Source organism: Schistocerca piceifrons, chromosome X (assembly GCF_021461385.2).
Source record: "Schistocerca piceifrons isolate TAMUIC-IGC-003096 chromosome X, iqSchPice1.1, whole genome shotgun sequence".
Classification (NCBI taxonomy): Eukaryota; Metazoa; Arthropoda; class Insecta; order Orthoptera; family Acrididae; genus Schistocerca; species Schistocerca piceifrons.
The window spans coordinates 369877892-369896084 of record NC_060149.1 but is presented as its reverse complement, the minus strand read 5'-3'; the positions used below and the strand labels follow the sequence as shown (position 1 = coordinate 369896084).

Genomic DNA, 18193 nt, shown 5'->3' with positions numbered 1-18193 from the left:
ACCGACTGTGGACCTTTGGTGCAGAGCCGGGTGGAGGGTCTGAATCAGAGACTCAGACGGTTTTGCGGCCGTGTTGGCTGCAGATTCCTTGACTTGCGCCATAGGGTGGTGGGGTTTCGGGTTCCGCTGAATAGGTCAGGAGTTCACTACACTCAGCTGGCGGCTACACGGGTAGCGGAGGCTGTGTGGCGTGGACTGGGTGGTTTTTTTAGGTTAGAAGGCCTCGGGAAAGTACAGGGTGGGCTGCAATTTCAAAGTGTGCATGGCAAATACAGGACGTGCTTGGATCAAGGAACAGTCGGAATTGTAGTTGTAAATTGTTGTAGTTGTGCTGGGAAAGTCCCTGAGCTTCAAGCGCTAATAGAAAGCACAGAAGCTGAAATCGTTATAGGTACAGAAAGCTGGCTAATGCCTGAAATAAGTTCTGCAGAAATTTTTACGAAGTCTCAGACGGTGTTCAGGAAAGATAGATTAGGTAGAATTGGTGGTGGCGTGTTTGTGCCTGTCAGTAGTGGTTTATCTTGTAGTGAAGTCGAAGTAGATACTCCGTGCGAATTGGTATGGGTGGAGGTTATACTTAACAGCCGAACTAAGTTAATAATTGGCTCCTTCTACCGACCCCCAGACTCCGATGATATAGTTGTGGAACAGTTCATAGAAAATTTGAATCTCGTAACAAATAAATACCCCACTCATACGGTTATAGTTGGTGGGGACTTCAACCTTCCCTCGATATGTTGGCAAAAATACTTGTTCAAAACCGGTGGTAGGCAGAAAACATCTTCCGAGATTGTCCTAAATGCTTTCTCCGAAAATTATTTCGAGCAGTTAGTCCACGAACCCACGCGAATTGTAAATGGTTGCGAAAACACACTTGACCTCTTAGCCACAAACAATCCAGAGTTGATAGAGAGCATCATAACTGATACAGGGATTAGTGATCACAAGGTCGTTGTAGCTAGGCTCCATACAGTTTCTTCCAAATCCGCCAGAAACAAGCGCAAAATGATTTTATTTAAAAAAGCGGATAAAGTGTCACTAGAAGCCTTCCTAAGAGACAATCTCCATTCCTTCCGAACTGACTTTGCAAATGTAGACGAGATGTGGCTCAAATTCAAAGATATAGTAGCAACAGCAATTGAGAGATTTATAGTTCATAAATTGGTAAGAGATGGAACTGATCCCCCGTGGTACACAAAACAGGTCAGAACTCTGTTGCAGCGAAGTTCAGAAGAATGCGAAATCCCGAACATTGGCTAAAATTTACAGACGCGCGAAATTTGGCACGGACTTCAATGCGAGATGCCTTTAATAGGTTCCACAATGAAACGTTGTCTCGAAATTTGGTAGAAAATCCGAAGAAATTCTGGTCGTATGTATAGTACACAAGCGGCAAGACGCAGTCAATACCTTCGCTGCGCAGTGCCGATGGTACTGTTACCGACGACTGTGCCGCTAAAGTGGAGTTATTGAACGCAATTTCCGAAATTCCTTCACCAGGGAAGATGAATGGAATATTCCAGAATTTGAAACACGAATAGCTGCTAGCATGAGTTTCTTAGAAGTAGATACCTTAGGGGTTGCAAAGCAACTCAAATCGCTTGATACGGGCAAGTCTTCAGGTCCAGATTGTATACCGATTAGGTTTCTTTCAGATTACGCTGATACAATAGCTCCCTACTTAGCACTCATATACAACTGCTCACTCACCGATAGATCTGTACCTACAGATTGGAAAATTGCGCAGGTCACACCAGTGTTTAAGAAGGGTAGTAGGAGTAATCCATCTAACTACAGACCTATATCATTGACGTCGGTTTGCAGTAGGGTTTTGGAGCATATACTGTATTCAAACATTATGAATCACCTCGAAGGGAACGATCTATTGATATGTAATCAGCATGGTTTCAGAAAACATTGTTCTTGTGCAACGCAGTTAACTCTTTATTCGCACGAAGTAATGGCCGCTATCGACAGGGGATCTCAAGTTGATTCCGTATTTCTAGATTTTCGGAAAGCTTTTGACACCTTTCCTCACAAGCGACTTCCAATCAAGCTGCGGGCCTATGGGGTATCGTCTCAGTTGTGCGACTGGATTCATGATTTCCCGTCAGGAAGGTCGCAGTTCGTAGTAATAGACGGCAAATCATCGAGTCAAACTGAAGTGATATCAGGTGTTCCCCAGGGAAGCGTCCTGGGACCTCTGCTGTTCCTGATCTATATAAATGACCTGGGTGACAATCTGAGCAGTTCTTTTAGGCTGTTCGCAGATGATGCTGTAATTTACCGTCTAGTAAGGTCATCCGAAGACCAGTATCAGTTGCAAAGCGATTTAGAAAAGATTGCTGTATGGTGTGGCAGGTGGCAGTTGATGCTAAATAACGAAAAGTGTGAGGTGATCCACATGAGTTCCAGAAGAAATCCGTTGGAATTCGATTACTTGATAAATAATACAATTCTCAAGGCTGTCAATTCAACTAAGTACCTGGGTGTTAAAATTACGAACAACTTCAGCTGGAAAGACCACATAGATAATATTGTGGGGAAGGCGAGCCAAAGGTTGTGTTTCATGGGCAGGACACTTAGGAGATGCAACAAGTCCACTAAAGAGACAGCTTACACTACACTCGTTCGTCCTCTGTTAGAATATTGCTGCGCGGCGTGGGATCCTTACCAGGTGGGATTGACGGAGGACATCGAAAGGGTGCAAAAAGGGCAGCTCGTTTTGTATTATCACGTAGTAGGGGAGAGAGTGTGGCAGATATGATACGCGAATTGGGATGGAAGTCATTACAGCAAAGACGTTTTCGTCGCGGCGAGATCTATTTACGAAATTTCAGTCACCAACTTTCTCTTCCGAATGCGAAAATATTTTGTTGAGCCCAACCTACATAGGTAGGAATGATCATCAAAATAAAATAAGAGAAATCAGAGCTCGAACAGAAAGGTTTAGGTGTTCGTTTTTCCTGCGTGCTGTTCGGGAGTGGAATGGTAGAGAGAGAGTATGATTGTGGTTCAACGAACCCTCTGCCAAGCACTTAAATGTGAATTGCAGAGTAGTCATGTAGATGTAGATGTAGATAACACAACATAAGAAATGGACTAAAAATAACAAAGGCTCCGTGTCACAAGTTTATTGTTAATATCACTAATTCAAATGTGGTAATTACAATAAATCTGATCTTTATAGAACATTGTGACCTTCAGCACAGATGACTACCTGACTGTAATTCTGCTCATTGTGCACATCTATTTTGCTGTTAATGAACTCTGCACATCAAACCCACTCCTGTTTCCATGACATGACACTCACATAGTATATTTAAAAAAGTGATGTGCATCAGTTAAGTTTGTGGATCATATAAATTCAGAATGAAAGTAAAATGTATGAGATGAAGAAAAAGGAAAACATATATACCTGATTGGTCAAGTGTAACATGAGCTCGAGAAATACTGTATTGAGTACGAGGATACTGTGGTCGGCTCACATCTGTAGCAACTGCTGGCTGCCCTGCAGCAGCACCCCCACTGGCCACTGCAAAAATCACAGGTGAACTATTTAAACAGAGAAATTACTGAATTGTTACTTACAGATACTTCCAAATATTACTTGTACTGAAGGATGAGTTACAGTAAACAAGAATTGGTTTTGTCAATGGAACATGGCAGCAAACAGAAACAACATCTTCATTCAGCATAACAGATCTGAGAGGAAAAAACTAACTGTAAACACCTCTCCATAGATTCTAATGTTGGTTTCATATTATCAAAGGACTACGGTTTGAAGCCCACATGAAACTGTAGGCTCTGCTACAACTATCTAGGAAAATCGATTCAAAGGTCAGAGGAAGGCAAGGATATACATTCTGTAATACCACAATTACTAGTAAAGCACTGTTGTGTCCAAACAAAACTTCAGGTTGAGGTCACCTTAACCTCATTACGAAAGCAACATACAAAGACCATCAATGCATCGGATATTATGAGAGCATATACTCACTAGTATTTTAAACTGCATAGTTGATATGGGTATTAAAAGTAAAGACAATAAATTTCCAGCTTGTGAGTATGTTTTTAGGAAGCTCAACAGCGAGATTATTAATGATCTTGCTAAACTGCATGAGACATATGTGATTAAAAATCTGGGTAGTGTACCAATCGGAAATCTAAAATAACAACACAGGAAAGTTTTACTGGTCTATCACTCACGTTTCAGCATTTCGCAGAGGGTTCATACAACTGCTTTAAAACTATTTTTTGACTGCTCCATTCTTGAAGAGCATGTGCAAAAAATTAACTTAATCTTTCTGTGTGAGCTCTAATTTCTATTATTTTATTATGATAGTCATTTCTCCTCATGCAGGTGGGACTCAAAAGGTTTGGCTCTCAGAGGAGAAAGCTGATGAATGAAATTTCATGATAAGATGTCGTTGCAGTGAAAAAGCTTCCGTTTGCATGAATGTCAGCCCATTACACTTATCATATCCAGAATACTCTTCTCTATTTCAAAGTAATATGAAATGAGCTGTACTTCATTGAAATTTTTTGATCTCCTCTACCAATCTATTTTGTACGGATCTCATATCACAAGGCAAAATCCCAGAAGAGGTCAGACAAGTGTAGTATTTGTAGGCAGTATCTTTAGTAGATTTGCTGCACCTTGTAAGTGTTCTGCCAATAAAACACAATCTTTGATTCACTTTCCTCACAAAATTTTCTGTGTGATGGTAGCAATTTACATTGTTTGTAATTGTAACCTGCAGGTATTCAGCTGTATCGACAACCTTTAAATTTGTATGATTTATCATGTGATCAATAATTAATAGAATTTTTTGACTATTCATGTGATTGACTATACATTTTCTATTGATTAAAGTCAACTGCCACTTTTTGCACAATACAGATACCTTGTCTAAATACTTTTGCAATTCATTTTGGTCTTATGATGACTTTACTAGGGAGTAAAGGACTAGGGACTGCGACCTTTCTGTTAGGAAATCACACATCCAGTTGCACAAGTGATCTGATAATCCACTTGCATGTAATTTAATTCAAAGCTGTGTATGACGAATTATGTCTAAAGCCTTCTGGAAATCTAAACATATCGAATCAACCTGAGACCCCTGTTAACAGCACTCTACTACTTCAGGGAATAAACAGCCAGTAGTGTTTCACAAGAATGATATTTTCTGAATCCATGCTGGTTGTGCGTCAATACATCATGTTCTTCAAGGTATTTCATAATGCTGGAACACAGAGTACGTTACAAAATACTCCTACAAAACAATTTTAATGATATGAATCTACAACTCAGTAGATTACTTCTCTTCCCTTTCGTATGTATTGATGCGACTGGTGGAACTTTCCAGTCTTTAGGTACAGATCTTCCATCAGTCAAACAGTTGCATATGTTTGTTCAAAATGGAGTTATTTCATCAGTAACTCCAAAAGGAAGCAATTAGTATACAATCTGGACTGGAAGACTTATCTTTATTAAGTGACAAATTGCTATGATAGACTGAGAGTATCTACTTCCAAATTACTCATGATGGAAGCTGCTCGATTTGAATTCTGGAATATTGGTGAAAAATTTCGAAAAACTCTGCTTTAATGCCACTGTTGTCAGTAACATTACCATTACTACTGCACAATGAAGGCAGTGGTTGTATCTTGTTCCTGGTATACTTTACATACTAGTAGAATATCTTGGAATTATTTATCACATTTCAAGACAGTTTCCAAAAATACTATAAATACTCCATACCTCCAGATCTTGACCCCCCCCCCCCCCCCCCCTACAAACTGTCATATGGACACTCCTGACAGCAACTGTCTACTTCAATTTCACTACAAGATAAAATACTACTAATAGCAATAATTAGACCACCACCAACCAGTTTTAATCTGTTCTTTCTGAATGCTGTTAGGTTGTTGGTAAAAACTTTGGTTGGACTTTTCTCCGGCTGTAACCAGCATTCTCTACCTAATAAAATTTCTGCTTTAGTGTTTCCTATGAGTGCTTGAGCTTTGATTCTTTCCCAACATAGCTACAACAATTTACAACCATAATATCTGTGTTTCCTAGGTCTGTCCCCTTCGAGTCCGCATCCCTGTTTATACTTTTCCCAGAGCCTCTAACCTAAAAAATTGCCCAATCCACTCCAAACAGCTCCCGTTACCCATGCAGCCACATGCAGTGTGTAAAGGTCCTTTGATATAGAAAGTGGATCCCAATAGCTCTCGTCCTCTGAAGCATGTCAAGGAATCTGCAGTCAACATGGTCACAGAACTGCCCGAGCCTCTGATTCAGACCCTACACTAGGTTTTGTACCAGCAGATCTGTCAAAGGTGCTGCAGATGTTAAGCTTCATTTTCATCTTGCACACATGACTGACTGTCGTTACTTCAGACCGCCACCAAAAAACCAGAGTGAATCTCTTCTGATCTGAAGCAACATACATCACTGAGTACTGACATGAGCCACCACTTTCAGTTGGTTACATCTTTTGCTTATCATGGCATCAGAAAACATCCACTCCAAACCTGGGATGACTCCACCTGGTATCCACAATGAGTGCCGATGGATTTCTTTCTCTACTTGGCATCCGTGTCTCTAAGGGGGCTTAGTCACATGGCCAACTCCAGAGTTCCCAACCATCAATAATCCCTACCCTCTGTGAATGCCTGGACCTCACACACTGAGTGGATTTCTCTGAATCAGGACAAACAAATGCAGCTGACACATGATCTCTATCAGCCACAAGCAGCAGGCCTTTTGATTGGTCTCCTGGAATGTCTTTTGCTGCCTGCCAAACCTTAAAACAACTTCCCACATGACCATGTGTGAGGTGTAATCTCAATATGGGCAGTAACCAGTCTGACCACAGCAGTAGAACTATCAGTGGATACACGGAATATGTTGGATGTCTCTTGGATCCCCACATCTGGCCATTCACAACAAAGGAATGTATGGAGGATAAGGAAACAGGAGGACAACTGGAGTACGCAGCTGGAATGTGCTAAACAAGCATAGTGGTAAGTTAATAAATCTTCTTTTGTAATTTATTGCAAACCTGAATTTTCATCATTCAGGTACACTTTTCTTCTACATGACTGAAGTTAAACTCACAAAAATTGGTACAGATATTTAGAATGACCTCCTCTACCTCCCTTGCCCAGTACTTCCTGAAACATTTATAAGATGATGATGATGTCCGTGATATTTGAGCTACATTTTAAAATATTTTTGTTGTAGTAAAATAAATTACTTGTCTTTTTTACAGATCAGCATCAGGGAAGGAAATTGGAGGCATAAAATACTTATGTGAATGTTGCCTTTACTCTGACTCTTTTTTCCAAGCTGTGAGCCTACAATACGTTTGCTCGCAACCCTAGTCAAAAAACGAGAGCCCCAAGGTGCCTGCGTGACCTCTATTTATACTTTTGTTAACAATTACCTACAATGAAAATTACAATTTTATGTAAAATCACAATTAAAAGTTAAACCAAATATGAGATACACATTAGTAAAAATTTACAATCACAGTGCTGAACAAGGTGAACCTATTTTCAACTTAGTTATGAGTTAATATAACATTTTCTGACTAATTATGTTACAGGTAACAATTACATTTCTAAATTTGTTTATAACAAATCAACTAGTGCCTGAATTTTAGTGCTAACACATATCGGAGATTCAATTAACGTGCTTTATTTATATGTTCTATTTAATTTGCTGTAGTAATTTTTTAATGATAAGTTTACTGGTACATCCTGACCATATGCTACATTTTTTTTGATTAGTTACAGTATTAATTTCACATTTATATTGTGTTTATCACATAAGAACAATGTTAATCAGCAAAGCATCGTTTTCGAATTATATGTATACTAAAATAGTGGTTATTTTTGTATGTAATTTGGAAACAGGTCACTTTACAATCAGGCAATTAGAACTGGTGTTTATCTTTAATGCTCTCCGAGGGGTTCTCATAGGTAGCAATGAGATACAGCAATATTTCAGTACCCCCCGAAGAGTTTTGCCTAGCCTGATAGACGAAACTCTTCTCACAGAAATATTAGTGTGCTTGATGTGATACAGTACTAGTTGGACAAAATAACACAAACTGCATATATTTTAAAAGGTACAAAATTGAATCATGAAACTTTACATACAGATAAATTTTCCAAATAGCTACAAACATATACATCAAGAAAACAAGAATTGGAAATATGAGATTACAAATAAATTCCCAAACTTTTACAAAATCAATATTTACATCAAATTTTCTGAATCAATGTTTTTCCGAAACTATCACTTCTAGAGCGTCCTTGTTTTTGTCCCTCCTTCAAACACTCAAACACAACTAAGCTAACAAATTACAAATTTGATTGAAGTGATTACGTTGCACTTTCAAAGTGTCCATATGACATGTTCTAGAATAATAGTATCATAGAAGAGACAGAAGAATAAAATTTATCCTAACAGTTTGCAATACCATAAAATATTTTACAAATCTTATCAAACATGAATATTCAAAATTATATTTGTATATTTATATTGTGACAGTATAGAAACTGTTCATTTATATCCAATCTGGGTTGCTGTCACAAATATCTGAATATACTATGTATAGACAATATTTCTTGGCTTTGTACATCAAATGCAATAATGTTTCAAAATTTTTACCAGACATCCAGAAAGTCAGATCAAATTAACACTGAGAAACAGCTTTAAGATTTTATAAATTGTGACAAAATAAGTATTACGTCAATAAAATTCCTGAAAGTGGCAAGATACACTTAAGCAAGTGAAAATGTAATTGTGTTATAGTTAGCAACCTTGCAGTAAGGAGATTCTGTAAAAAAAATCCAGAACCTCGTCACATGGCATCTTATATTTAATTTTGTCAAAGTCCTCAGTCTGTCTATTAAAGTTGTCATTTCCTACCCCTCAATACCAAACTAGTCTCCAGATTGTGTCTTGCGAGATGTGAGTAGTGTAAAATAATAGTTTCTCAATGTGATTTGTGCGCTATGCATTGTCATAGTTGTTCAAAATAACTCTCAAGTTTAATTTCACATCAGCATTTCCTTCAATAAAAATGTATAAGAGTTCTACTTCATGCGATTCAAATGATTCATTAGTTCCCTTATGTGTGACTGCACAGTACCATCATCATCACAATCCTCTCAATTAAATGAATCATCAAAACCATTAATAAATGAGGATTGAATACCACCAACCACCTCAGCAGTATTGCATATCATATAACCTAAACTTATAATCATCATAATCTATGGGTGATGCCTCTGCATGCACATCTGCCTTAACTACTAAGTGTTCAACATCTGAAGTTACACTACTGAAATCGCTACCTGTTTCATTATCTAACTCAGGTGTTATTTCCTCATTTTGGCTACCAATTTCTACTAATATAGATACTTCATTATCCTTACCTTCATCAGAAAACAAGCTAATGATACCATACATATCATAAGTTCTGTCTACATCAGGTGTTAATGTGTCATCAATTAATGCTAAGTCATGTTCATTAAGTTCAAACTGTGGTCCTGCTTGAGTATGTGCATTATTCAGTTCACTCAATATGTGATACCAAAAGTTTTGCTTATAACTAGTATCACCTAAGTAGTAGTCCCTATTTACATTACATTTACGATTGCTTTTACGTTTCCGTCTCTTTAACCTCCTATTTGCCCTGGTTTGTGCCATAACTATTCACCTCAAATTGACAGGCTCCCAACGGGGTGGTTACCTGTTTCCCTGGTTGGAATTTCTGTTGTGAAGCTGGTTACTGTTTCTCTGTTCTTGATGGTTTTCATGTCTGTTGTAACTACTGTTTTGGTTACCACACCAGTTATTATTTCTGTGTCCATTATATTGTTGTGACCCCCATTCCTATTGTGAGTGTTTATGAGGTTTTGATTGTACTGTCTGTCATCATTCTTCTATGCACGGTCAATTTTGTCTGCATAATGTAAAAATTCGTCAACACTTGTCATCTGGTCCATATACAAGTCCCCACTGAAAATGGTGTGGTAGGCGCCGTTTCAGTGCGTCAATCTGTATCAGTTCGTCCACAGGTTTGCTCAAATGTGACAATGTCCCTAATTGTTTTTCACAAAATTCTCGCATGCTAATTGCAAGACCTGTGTGATATTTGCTACCGTTAAGAAATTCGGATTTTATTCTTGCCTGTTTGTTTTCCGACCAAAACTTTGCCAAGAATTGGCGTTCAAAATTGGCAAAAGACGTAGTATTTGTATCAATGTTTTGGTTCGCCCATGTAAGGGCTTCACTATTGAAAAAACGTTTCGCAAATTTAACTTTAGGAGACTCTGGAATGTTAGGTTGGAAACTGTCTTTGCACTGATGTGCAAAGTCAACTGGATGCAATTTCGCATCACCTGGGTAACATTTTAAACTAACAATGTTACAACTATGCACAAACATTTGGTTTGAATCAAAATTGGACATTATATTATTTTGCAATTTTGAAACTTTAGAGCTGACTGTTTGCAGTTCTATTGTTACACTTTCTACTTTCTCGTCAATACGAGATATCTTATCAGAAACTACTTCAGAATTTAATTTCAATCTTTCCCCTACCAATTCTTTTTCTGAAACAATGAGTTCCTGCAACATTTTTAATTCGTCTTTTCGGTTCACTAATTCATTTAAAACGGCTACTTCCGTGTTTTTGACACGTTTGTTAACTAATTCAATGCTTTTGTTTGTTTCTTTAAATTCGGAGATTGTGAAAGCCTCCAAACAGTCAACTTTGGTTTCTACCCTTTCTATGTCACATGCAACAATTTGTACTTTGTTATTTGTTGCATTGATTTCTTCTCTCAATGATTTTAAATTTTGGTCCAGCTTTTCTGTGACCTCTTTAATGTTGCTACCTAATTGGTTATTTTGAGTTTATTATTCAACAACTGAGATATCTGATCAATTAAATTCGGTTGCTGATTTGCTCCCAAAAAACTACGAAAGGGCGAACAACTACTGCTCGCGGAGCAGATAACTGATCACAGAACAGAAAAGAAATTACAATCACTTAGTAATGGAAAGGTATTAGGAACCGATAAAATACCTCTAAGATTCTACAAAGAGTATGCAAAAGAACTCACTTCACTTCTAGCAGCAGTTTATCGCAGATCGCTGGATGAATAAAGGGTACCTAGCGACTGAAAAAAAGTGCAGGTAATTTTCACATTCAGCGTGAGCCAATCCTCACCAGCTACAACAATTGTGCATCACATGCCTAGCCTGTAAATCTGCCAGCCCTCCCTCCTGCATTTCTACCCAGCAGACCAGCTGCCTCCCACCAAGCCACTAGTGACCCACCCCAACCCCTCTCCCTGCCTCCTGACTATCTCTCTTCCAGTCCATCCCACCCAACAGGACCCGCACCACAAGCTAGCCTATCTGCCGAAATGCAGCATTGTGTGTGCAGATGTTTGTGTTTACTCTAGCTTGAAAAAGGATTGCTTCAAAAGCTGGCAAGTTTTCTTTGTTTTTGTGTGTGCCTGCCGTTGACTCAACGCCTGCTTTTCGGTGAGTGGTCCCCTTTAATCCGAAAGTATTTACATTCTACCAGAACTTTCCAACAAAATTACTGTAATATTTATTATACTCACATTCCCTGGAAGGCTGGCTGCTTGCTGTTATATTTATAGGTTTGGGTTTGATCACCCTCCTAGCTGTCGAAGTTTTTTCATCACTGTTTGGTCCAACTGGTGGTCATGAAACAAGCAGAAAGCAGTGATAGAGGCAAAAATACAGCTACATAATGTTCAAATAACATAACATATTTCTGTAATACCATGAAGCCTGTAGTATGAGATATTCTGGTTGTCATCTTGTTCAACTTATATTACTTACTAATAAAATGCAGGCAATAACAAATGCAGAAACTTCATATTTTCCATTAGGAGAAATAATTTTAATTATTGTACTGTAATTTCCTGTTTTAGCTGTGATTACACACACACACACACACACACACACACACACACACACACACACACACACACACACACACACACACCCACCCTGACACGTACCACATCATTACGAAGTGTCGTATTCATGATCTATGGAACAAGTACTAATCTAATCTAATCACACACACAATTTTTCTCAACAATATAGCCTAAATGGGCCCCAGATGGGCCTAGAACTGAAAGAATTACTCAATGTGTCTTGAAAAAGAATAGAAGATCAAAAGCCGAGTTACAAAGTATGACTACATGATTATGTAACTGTCTACAGGTCAATGCTTTCTGTATATGCTGAGTGATTGTTTTTACTAGTATGACATGTCTATGTTCTATGTCTACATTTGTATAAATAACTCAACAACACTCTGTCATAATCAGTTCGGTAGTTGTACATCAAGGGTCATGCATCTTTCTGTTAGTGGGCAGTTAGATGCTGCAAAATTTCTTGGCACCTATTTGGGAAAAAATTACACATGGCTTTGCCACACATTTACACACTTATTCACAGAAAAGTTGGTTTGTCTCAGTTCTTCATACACAACATAGCTGATATTTCTTCTGGGAGAGCTTGGATACATTGTTGGAAATCTCCTACTATAGTGAAATGATGCTGTCTTTCACTTTTCCAGTATGAGCCCTACAGATTTTATATTTACAAGTCAGTAAGAAAAATCTTTATACCCACAGGCCACAATCAATAATATAAGTGTATATACTGCTGAAAAGTGAAAGTTTCATCCTGAAACAAAATCTTCAGCTACGGTCATATCATTCTCTGCAAGCCTCTTTCACAGAGTTAAATATGACCAAGATATGTAAGAGTGTCACTGCAGAGTTTGCTTATATAAGGGAGATGTACCGACATCTAAATTTTAAAGCTGGGTTACATATGATGCTTGAATAACTCAGATGATACAGAGTAGCACAAAGAGGCCTTGGTATGTATTCAGGTCCTGATGTGGTAAGACAGTTTTAATCCATTGGTACCATTCATTTCAAGGCATGCTCTACTCAAACTGATTAGTTGAGCCACACGTTTCTGACACAATTTTTCGACAATTGCAACAGTCACCTTTGTTTGCCACAATGAGCTGTGTGTTCAGCATCTGGGCTCCAACTAGTCTGTAAGATGTCCTTTGACACACACTGATTTGAACTAGTAATTGACTGATTTTCAGTGTGGTCCCTTGTGACTTCTACTCCCATAGATATGGTTAATTCAGCTGGATCTAACTTCTAGTGAGATTCTGTCTCTAATGACCTTGATGTCAACAAGGTGTTAAATGCTCATCTCCCTTCTTTCCTTCTAGTGAGATTACCACATTTACCCAAGAATAAGATGATGCCAAATATAACATGATGCCAAGAATATGATGATGCCAAATATAAGACATCATCTTTTATTGAGTCTCCTTGTGAAAATTTTATTTTTAACAACTTCTGACTAATCCAAATCATGAACTGTTTTATTAATATAAAGTACCTGCCTAAAAAACTTAAACAGTATACCTATTCTAAACTTATGCCATTTATTGATTGTCTGCATTATGATAATGCAATGAGAAACAAAATCAACATAAAGAAATGGTTTAAATCAATTTTCACCTTCACTTCCTTTTTTGTTTACCAACTAAGTTAGTCATCTGTGGTATTGCTATTTTTTATCATATCATCATCATCATCACCACTGGTATACTCATCCGGGATGTTAGTTCCATCTAACCAATAAGAGGTGAGAAAAGAAGCAATATATTTCTACATATGAGCAGTGATGATACATATAATCTTGATTGTCACACATATTTGGCTGTTTCTTGCTAGTACATTATGATTTCCAAAGTGGAGTCCCTACTAGCATAGCTTAAATTGCTGCGAGTGAAATGAGCATCAATAAAATTTATAATCTTTGTTGTCATAAATATTTGTCTGTTTCTCCAAATATATTGCAGTTACTGAGGTTGTGGTTACAGTGGAACCTGAGAACATAGCTGTCTTTTTCCAAATACATAGTGGATTTTATATCTACTCTGACATGAAAATGTGACAGTATTTCTTCTTGCTTCCGAACGTGTCGTCTCTCCTGTGCTCTCTCACTGACAATGTAGAAGCAGTATCTGACACACCCCTTTTCATTCTCATCATACATCACAGTGAGCATTGACAACACTGCTGCATGAAATATGTCAGTACCCCAGTGGCCCCTATCTAAACTTTTAGTGTCTCCAACAGAAATGTATACTATTGTAGAGTATTTGTGAAATTTTAAAGCAAATTCAATTCCCACTACAAGTGGATAAAGGCAAACTGCAGTTTAAATGTGGAAGATGTTCATAAAAACCAAAGTACACAGCACATATTTACATGATTGGCAGTACAACGGAATTTGTTGCCCACTCACCACTCCCTTCACCACATTTAAACTAGTTGTCAGCCAAGCTGGTGTCACTGTTCCCTCTTCAACTCTTCCGAATCCTTCAAAACAAATCTTCACATGAAGCCAATTACCAAAGCTTCATCTGTAACTCTAAGACAACCCCTACAATAATCTATTACATGAACTAAAGATGTTGATTTCAGTAGTAGTAGTTTAATCTGCTAATGTAAAATGGCCCAGTATTTTTCTAATGACAAATTTGTGAAAAAACCTCATTTTATAATCAGGTAAATACAGTATATTATATTTAATGTCATATCTTTATGCTTTAGTTGAAGCCATCCCACCTCCTTTTGTTTGGTTTCCTGATGTTCTGAACTTCACAAACTCCTTATTTAAAGTCCCCATAAAACTGTGTCCATCAGTTTTTACTTTATTTCTTTCTCAAAAATGTTTTGATCTTCAGCACTACCTTTAATGGTCTAAAGCAGCACAAAACTGCATAAATAGCCACTATATAAACACAATTTAATGTAAATGTTCCTGGTAATGAAGATGTCCCCTCAAAATATTTAATGCTGATGAAATAAAATTAAATATAAAAATAGCCACTGATTTAGCAAAAATTTTCATTCACCCATTAAAATACTGTTCTCCAAATGAAATCTCAAACTTCGACGTAGGCCTGAAAATTAATCTAATATGATTCACACTGGAAAACCCTGAAAGATTTCACATTTATACATGCATGAAGACAATGTTGTTGTTGTTGTGGTCTTCAGTCCTGAGACTGGTTTGATGCAGCTCTCCATGCTACTCTATCCTGTGCAAGCTTTTTCATCTCCCAGTACCTACTGCAACCTACATCCTTCTGAATCTGCTTAGTGTATTCATCTCTTGGTCTCCCTCTACGATTTTTACCCTCCACGCTGCCCTCCAATACTAAATTGGTGATCCCTTGATGCCTCAGAACATGTCCTACCAACCGATCCCTTCTTCTGGTCAAGTTGTGCCACAAACTTCTCTTCTCCCCAATCCTATTCAATACTTCCTCATTAGTTATGTGATCTACCCATCTAATCTTCAGCATTCTTCTGTAGCACCACATTTCGAAAGCTTCTATTATCTTCTTGTCCAAACTATTTATCGTCCATGTTTCACTTCCATGAAGACAATGTACGGCATGAACTTTGTGATGGTCTGATAACTGCATGTTCTTGTTGATCACAGCTTGGCATTGCACTTGAGATCCATATAGATGGGAACCAATACCCTTTTAAACTTTTTTTAAAATTCTTTCACACAGTTCAGATTATTTAAATTTATGCTGGGAATTTACCTTTTCTGTTTCACTCCTTGTAATGTTACACTTCAGTATACATTGTATATTATCTTTTCTACTTATCTTTCATGCAGAATGCAATGTGTTCTATATAACTGCTGAAATCATGCTCCCAGTAGCTACTGCACAACTTTCTAGGATCAAAGATGAAATTACTACTAAACTGAAAATAAAAATAAATTTAACTCACAACTTTATTTACCTTAAAAATTATCATTATCTAGACAAGGTCCTAAAATTATATTGATATATAAAACATCCATTTGTAAAAATATCTGTCAAGAAACGTTAGTAACGCTTGTCTTAATAAGTTTTTGATCTCTGTATAAAAGACGCTACTTTACAAGATCTAAAGTTATGAGCTCTAATGCGACAATGTCTAAATTGTTCTCTGTAGGCCATTCCAATATTGAACATTATCCTTAATTTCATTCCTTTATGGCATATGCGTTTCTCGGAATAATGTGTGCAATGTTTTTGACATTCCATACTCTCATGCTCCTACAGTACAGAGTGCAGAATCTTACAGTAAACTAATCTTTGCTCATTGTGAATCTGTATTACACTAATTTAAAGTAAAACATTTCCTATACATATGTCGTCGAATTAAATTAAATTAAATTCTGTTTATTCTTATGTCTGTGCTGTTGTTGTTGGGTCATTCCATGTCAAATTATGCAGGTGATGTCACCAATCATGTCAGTTTCATGAAACTTCGCACATTTGCTTAGACTTATAACATAAGAACGTGTGCAAAATCTTTTTCCTATCACAGTAAAACTTTTTTTATATTCAATTTTAAATGTAGTGATATTCTCATAACTGGACTCTGCAAGAATGTCAATGCAAAATGGCACTTATGTACATAAATGCCCATAACCCATGTGTTTATGAAGCTTTTGATTTGGAATTTTTTGCATAAGTTAAGAGAAGCACATACTTAACAGACATGTAATTATTTAAGCATTAAAGTTGCAAAGAACACTACAAAAAATTTAATATGTGCCTGCAGTAGCCACCAGAAAGATCGCGGGAGGCGCACATCGGCACAGTGCGTCACGGACGGTAGTTGCCGCAAGTAGAGTCCCATTCACCAGAGAGCACGCGAGAATTTGGCCGCAACCTCTGCCGGCGGAACAACTACAACAACTCAATCAGCACGGGCCGTGCCGACAGTTCACATCGGGCATGCCTAGGAGACAGGACCCAGTCTACACTATGTGAAGTGCGACGGAAAACTTGAACCATGTTACTACACAATTGGCGACGATTTAGTGCGGGTTTTCGTTGAGCAGCAGATGAAGCTCATGGCAACCATGAAACAAGTGCTTCCGGCGTTGCTCTCCACGCAGTCTGCTCCAGCGCCGTTCCCTCCTCCCTTTCCCCCATATGACGAGACAGCGGAGGATTGGGACGCATATGAACATCGCCTTTGGCAGCATTTCCAGGCGTATCATGTTGCCGATGTGGAGGTATGTCGTGCTCTTTTCTTGTCTTGGATATCTCCCTCGCTGTATCAAGTTTTGCGGCAGCTACCGCCGCTGCAGGAACCCTCGTCCTTGTCGTTTGACGCATTGTGTTCATTGCTGTCTTCATATTATCACCGCCGCACGCATGTTGGGGCGGCTAGGGTCGAGTTCTATCAATGCAAGAAGCAGCCCCATCAGTCTTACCAGGTGTGGGCCGCTACCCTGCACGATCTTAGTCGCAAGTGTCATTTTGTCACAGAGCAGTCGCGAAAGTAGTATTCCCATGTTATGGTGTGCGACGTCATTGTTCGTTCGGCCCCTGATAGAGAGGTCCGGCAACGGGCCCTGCAATTAGAAGACCTTTCCCTTGAGGAAGTCCTGTCCATTGCTCAGTCGTATGAAGTCTCTCACACCGCAGGTCAACAGTTGGAAGTGTGGTGCAAACTCGCGGCAGTTCAGGGCGGCGCGGCCGTGTCCACTGCGTACGGGGTGGACAGCGTGCGAGTGGTACAATCTGGCCGTTACGGCCACACCCACACGGCGTGTAAACAGAGTTCCGGCCGCCAGCCCCTGTTACCGTCCTGTGCGTCGTGCTATATACATTATGATCGGTCAGAGTGCCCCCAGCCTTGGGCCGTTTATCGCAAATGTAGTAAAAAAGGACACAATGCTAAAGTTTGCAGCTTAGCCTCAAAAGAATCAAAGAAAGCAGGTACAGAGGACATAGACGTTGACATTCAGGAAGTTTCATTGGGCCAGGCTCCCGATGCATCGGCACACAAACTCTTTATCGAGGTGTCGGTTCGTTCGCGCCGATTACAACTGCAAGTAGATATGGGCGCGGCAGTTTCTTTGTTGAATGCACAAACTTACTCCGACCTTGGGTCGCCCCCGTTGGCGCCAGTTTACCAGCGTTTCCGCGGTTATGGTAAACAGTTCATTCCCCTACTGGTCAATTCACTACCGACGTTACTTACAAAT

The 18193-nt window shown here is 38.7% G+C and overlaps 1 protein-coding gene across 1 annotated transcript in view; it reads right to left on the bottom strand.

Moving 5' to 3' along the window:
• The window catches only part of LOC124721776 (neogenin), a 236504-nt gene that overhangs the window by 44654 nt on the left and 173657 nt on the right, over window positions 1–18193 (bottom strand). The window contains exons 20-21 of the mRNA XM_047246889.1: window positions 11665–11760; window positions 3419–3535 (exon numbers count right to left, since the gene is read on the bottom strand). Of these exons, the coding sequence (XP_047102845.1) occupies window positions 3419–3535; window positions 11665–11760 (213 nt within the window). The remainder of the gene's footprint in view (window positions 1–3418; window positions 3536–11664; window positions 11761–18193) is intronic.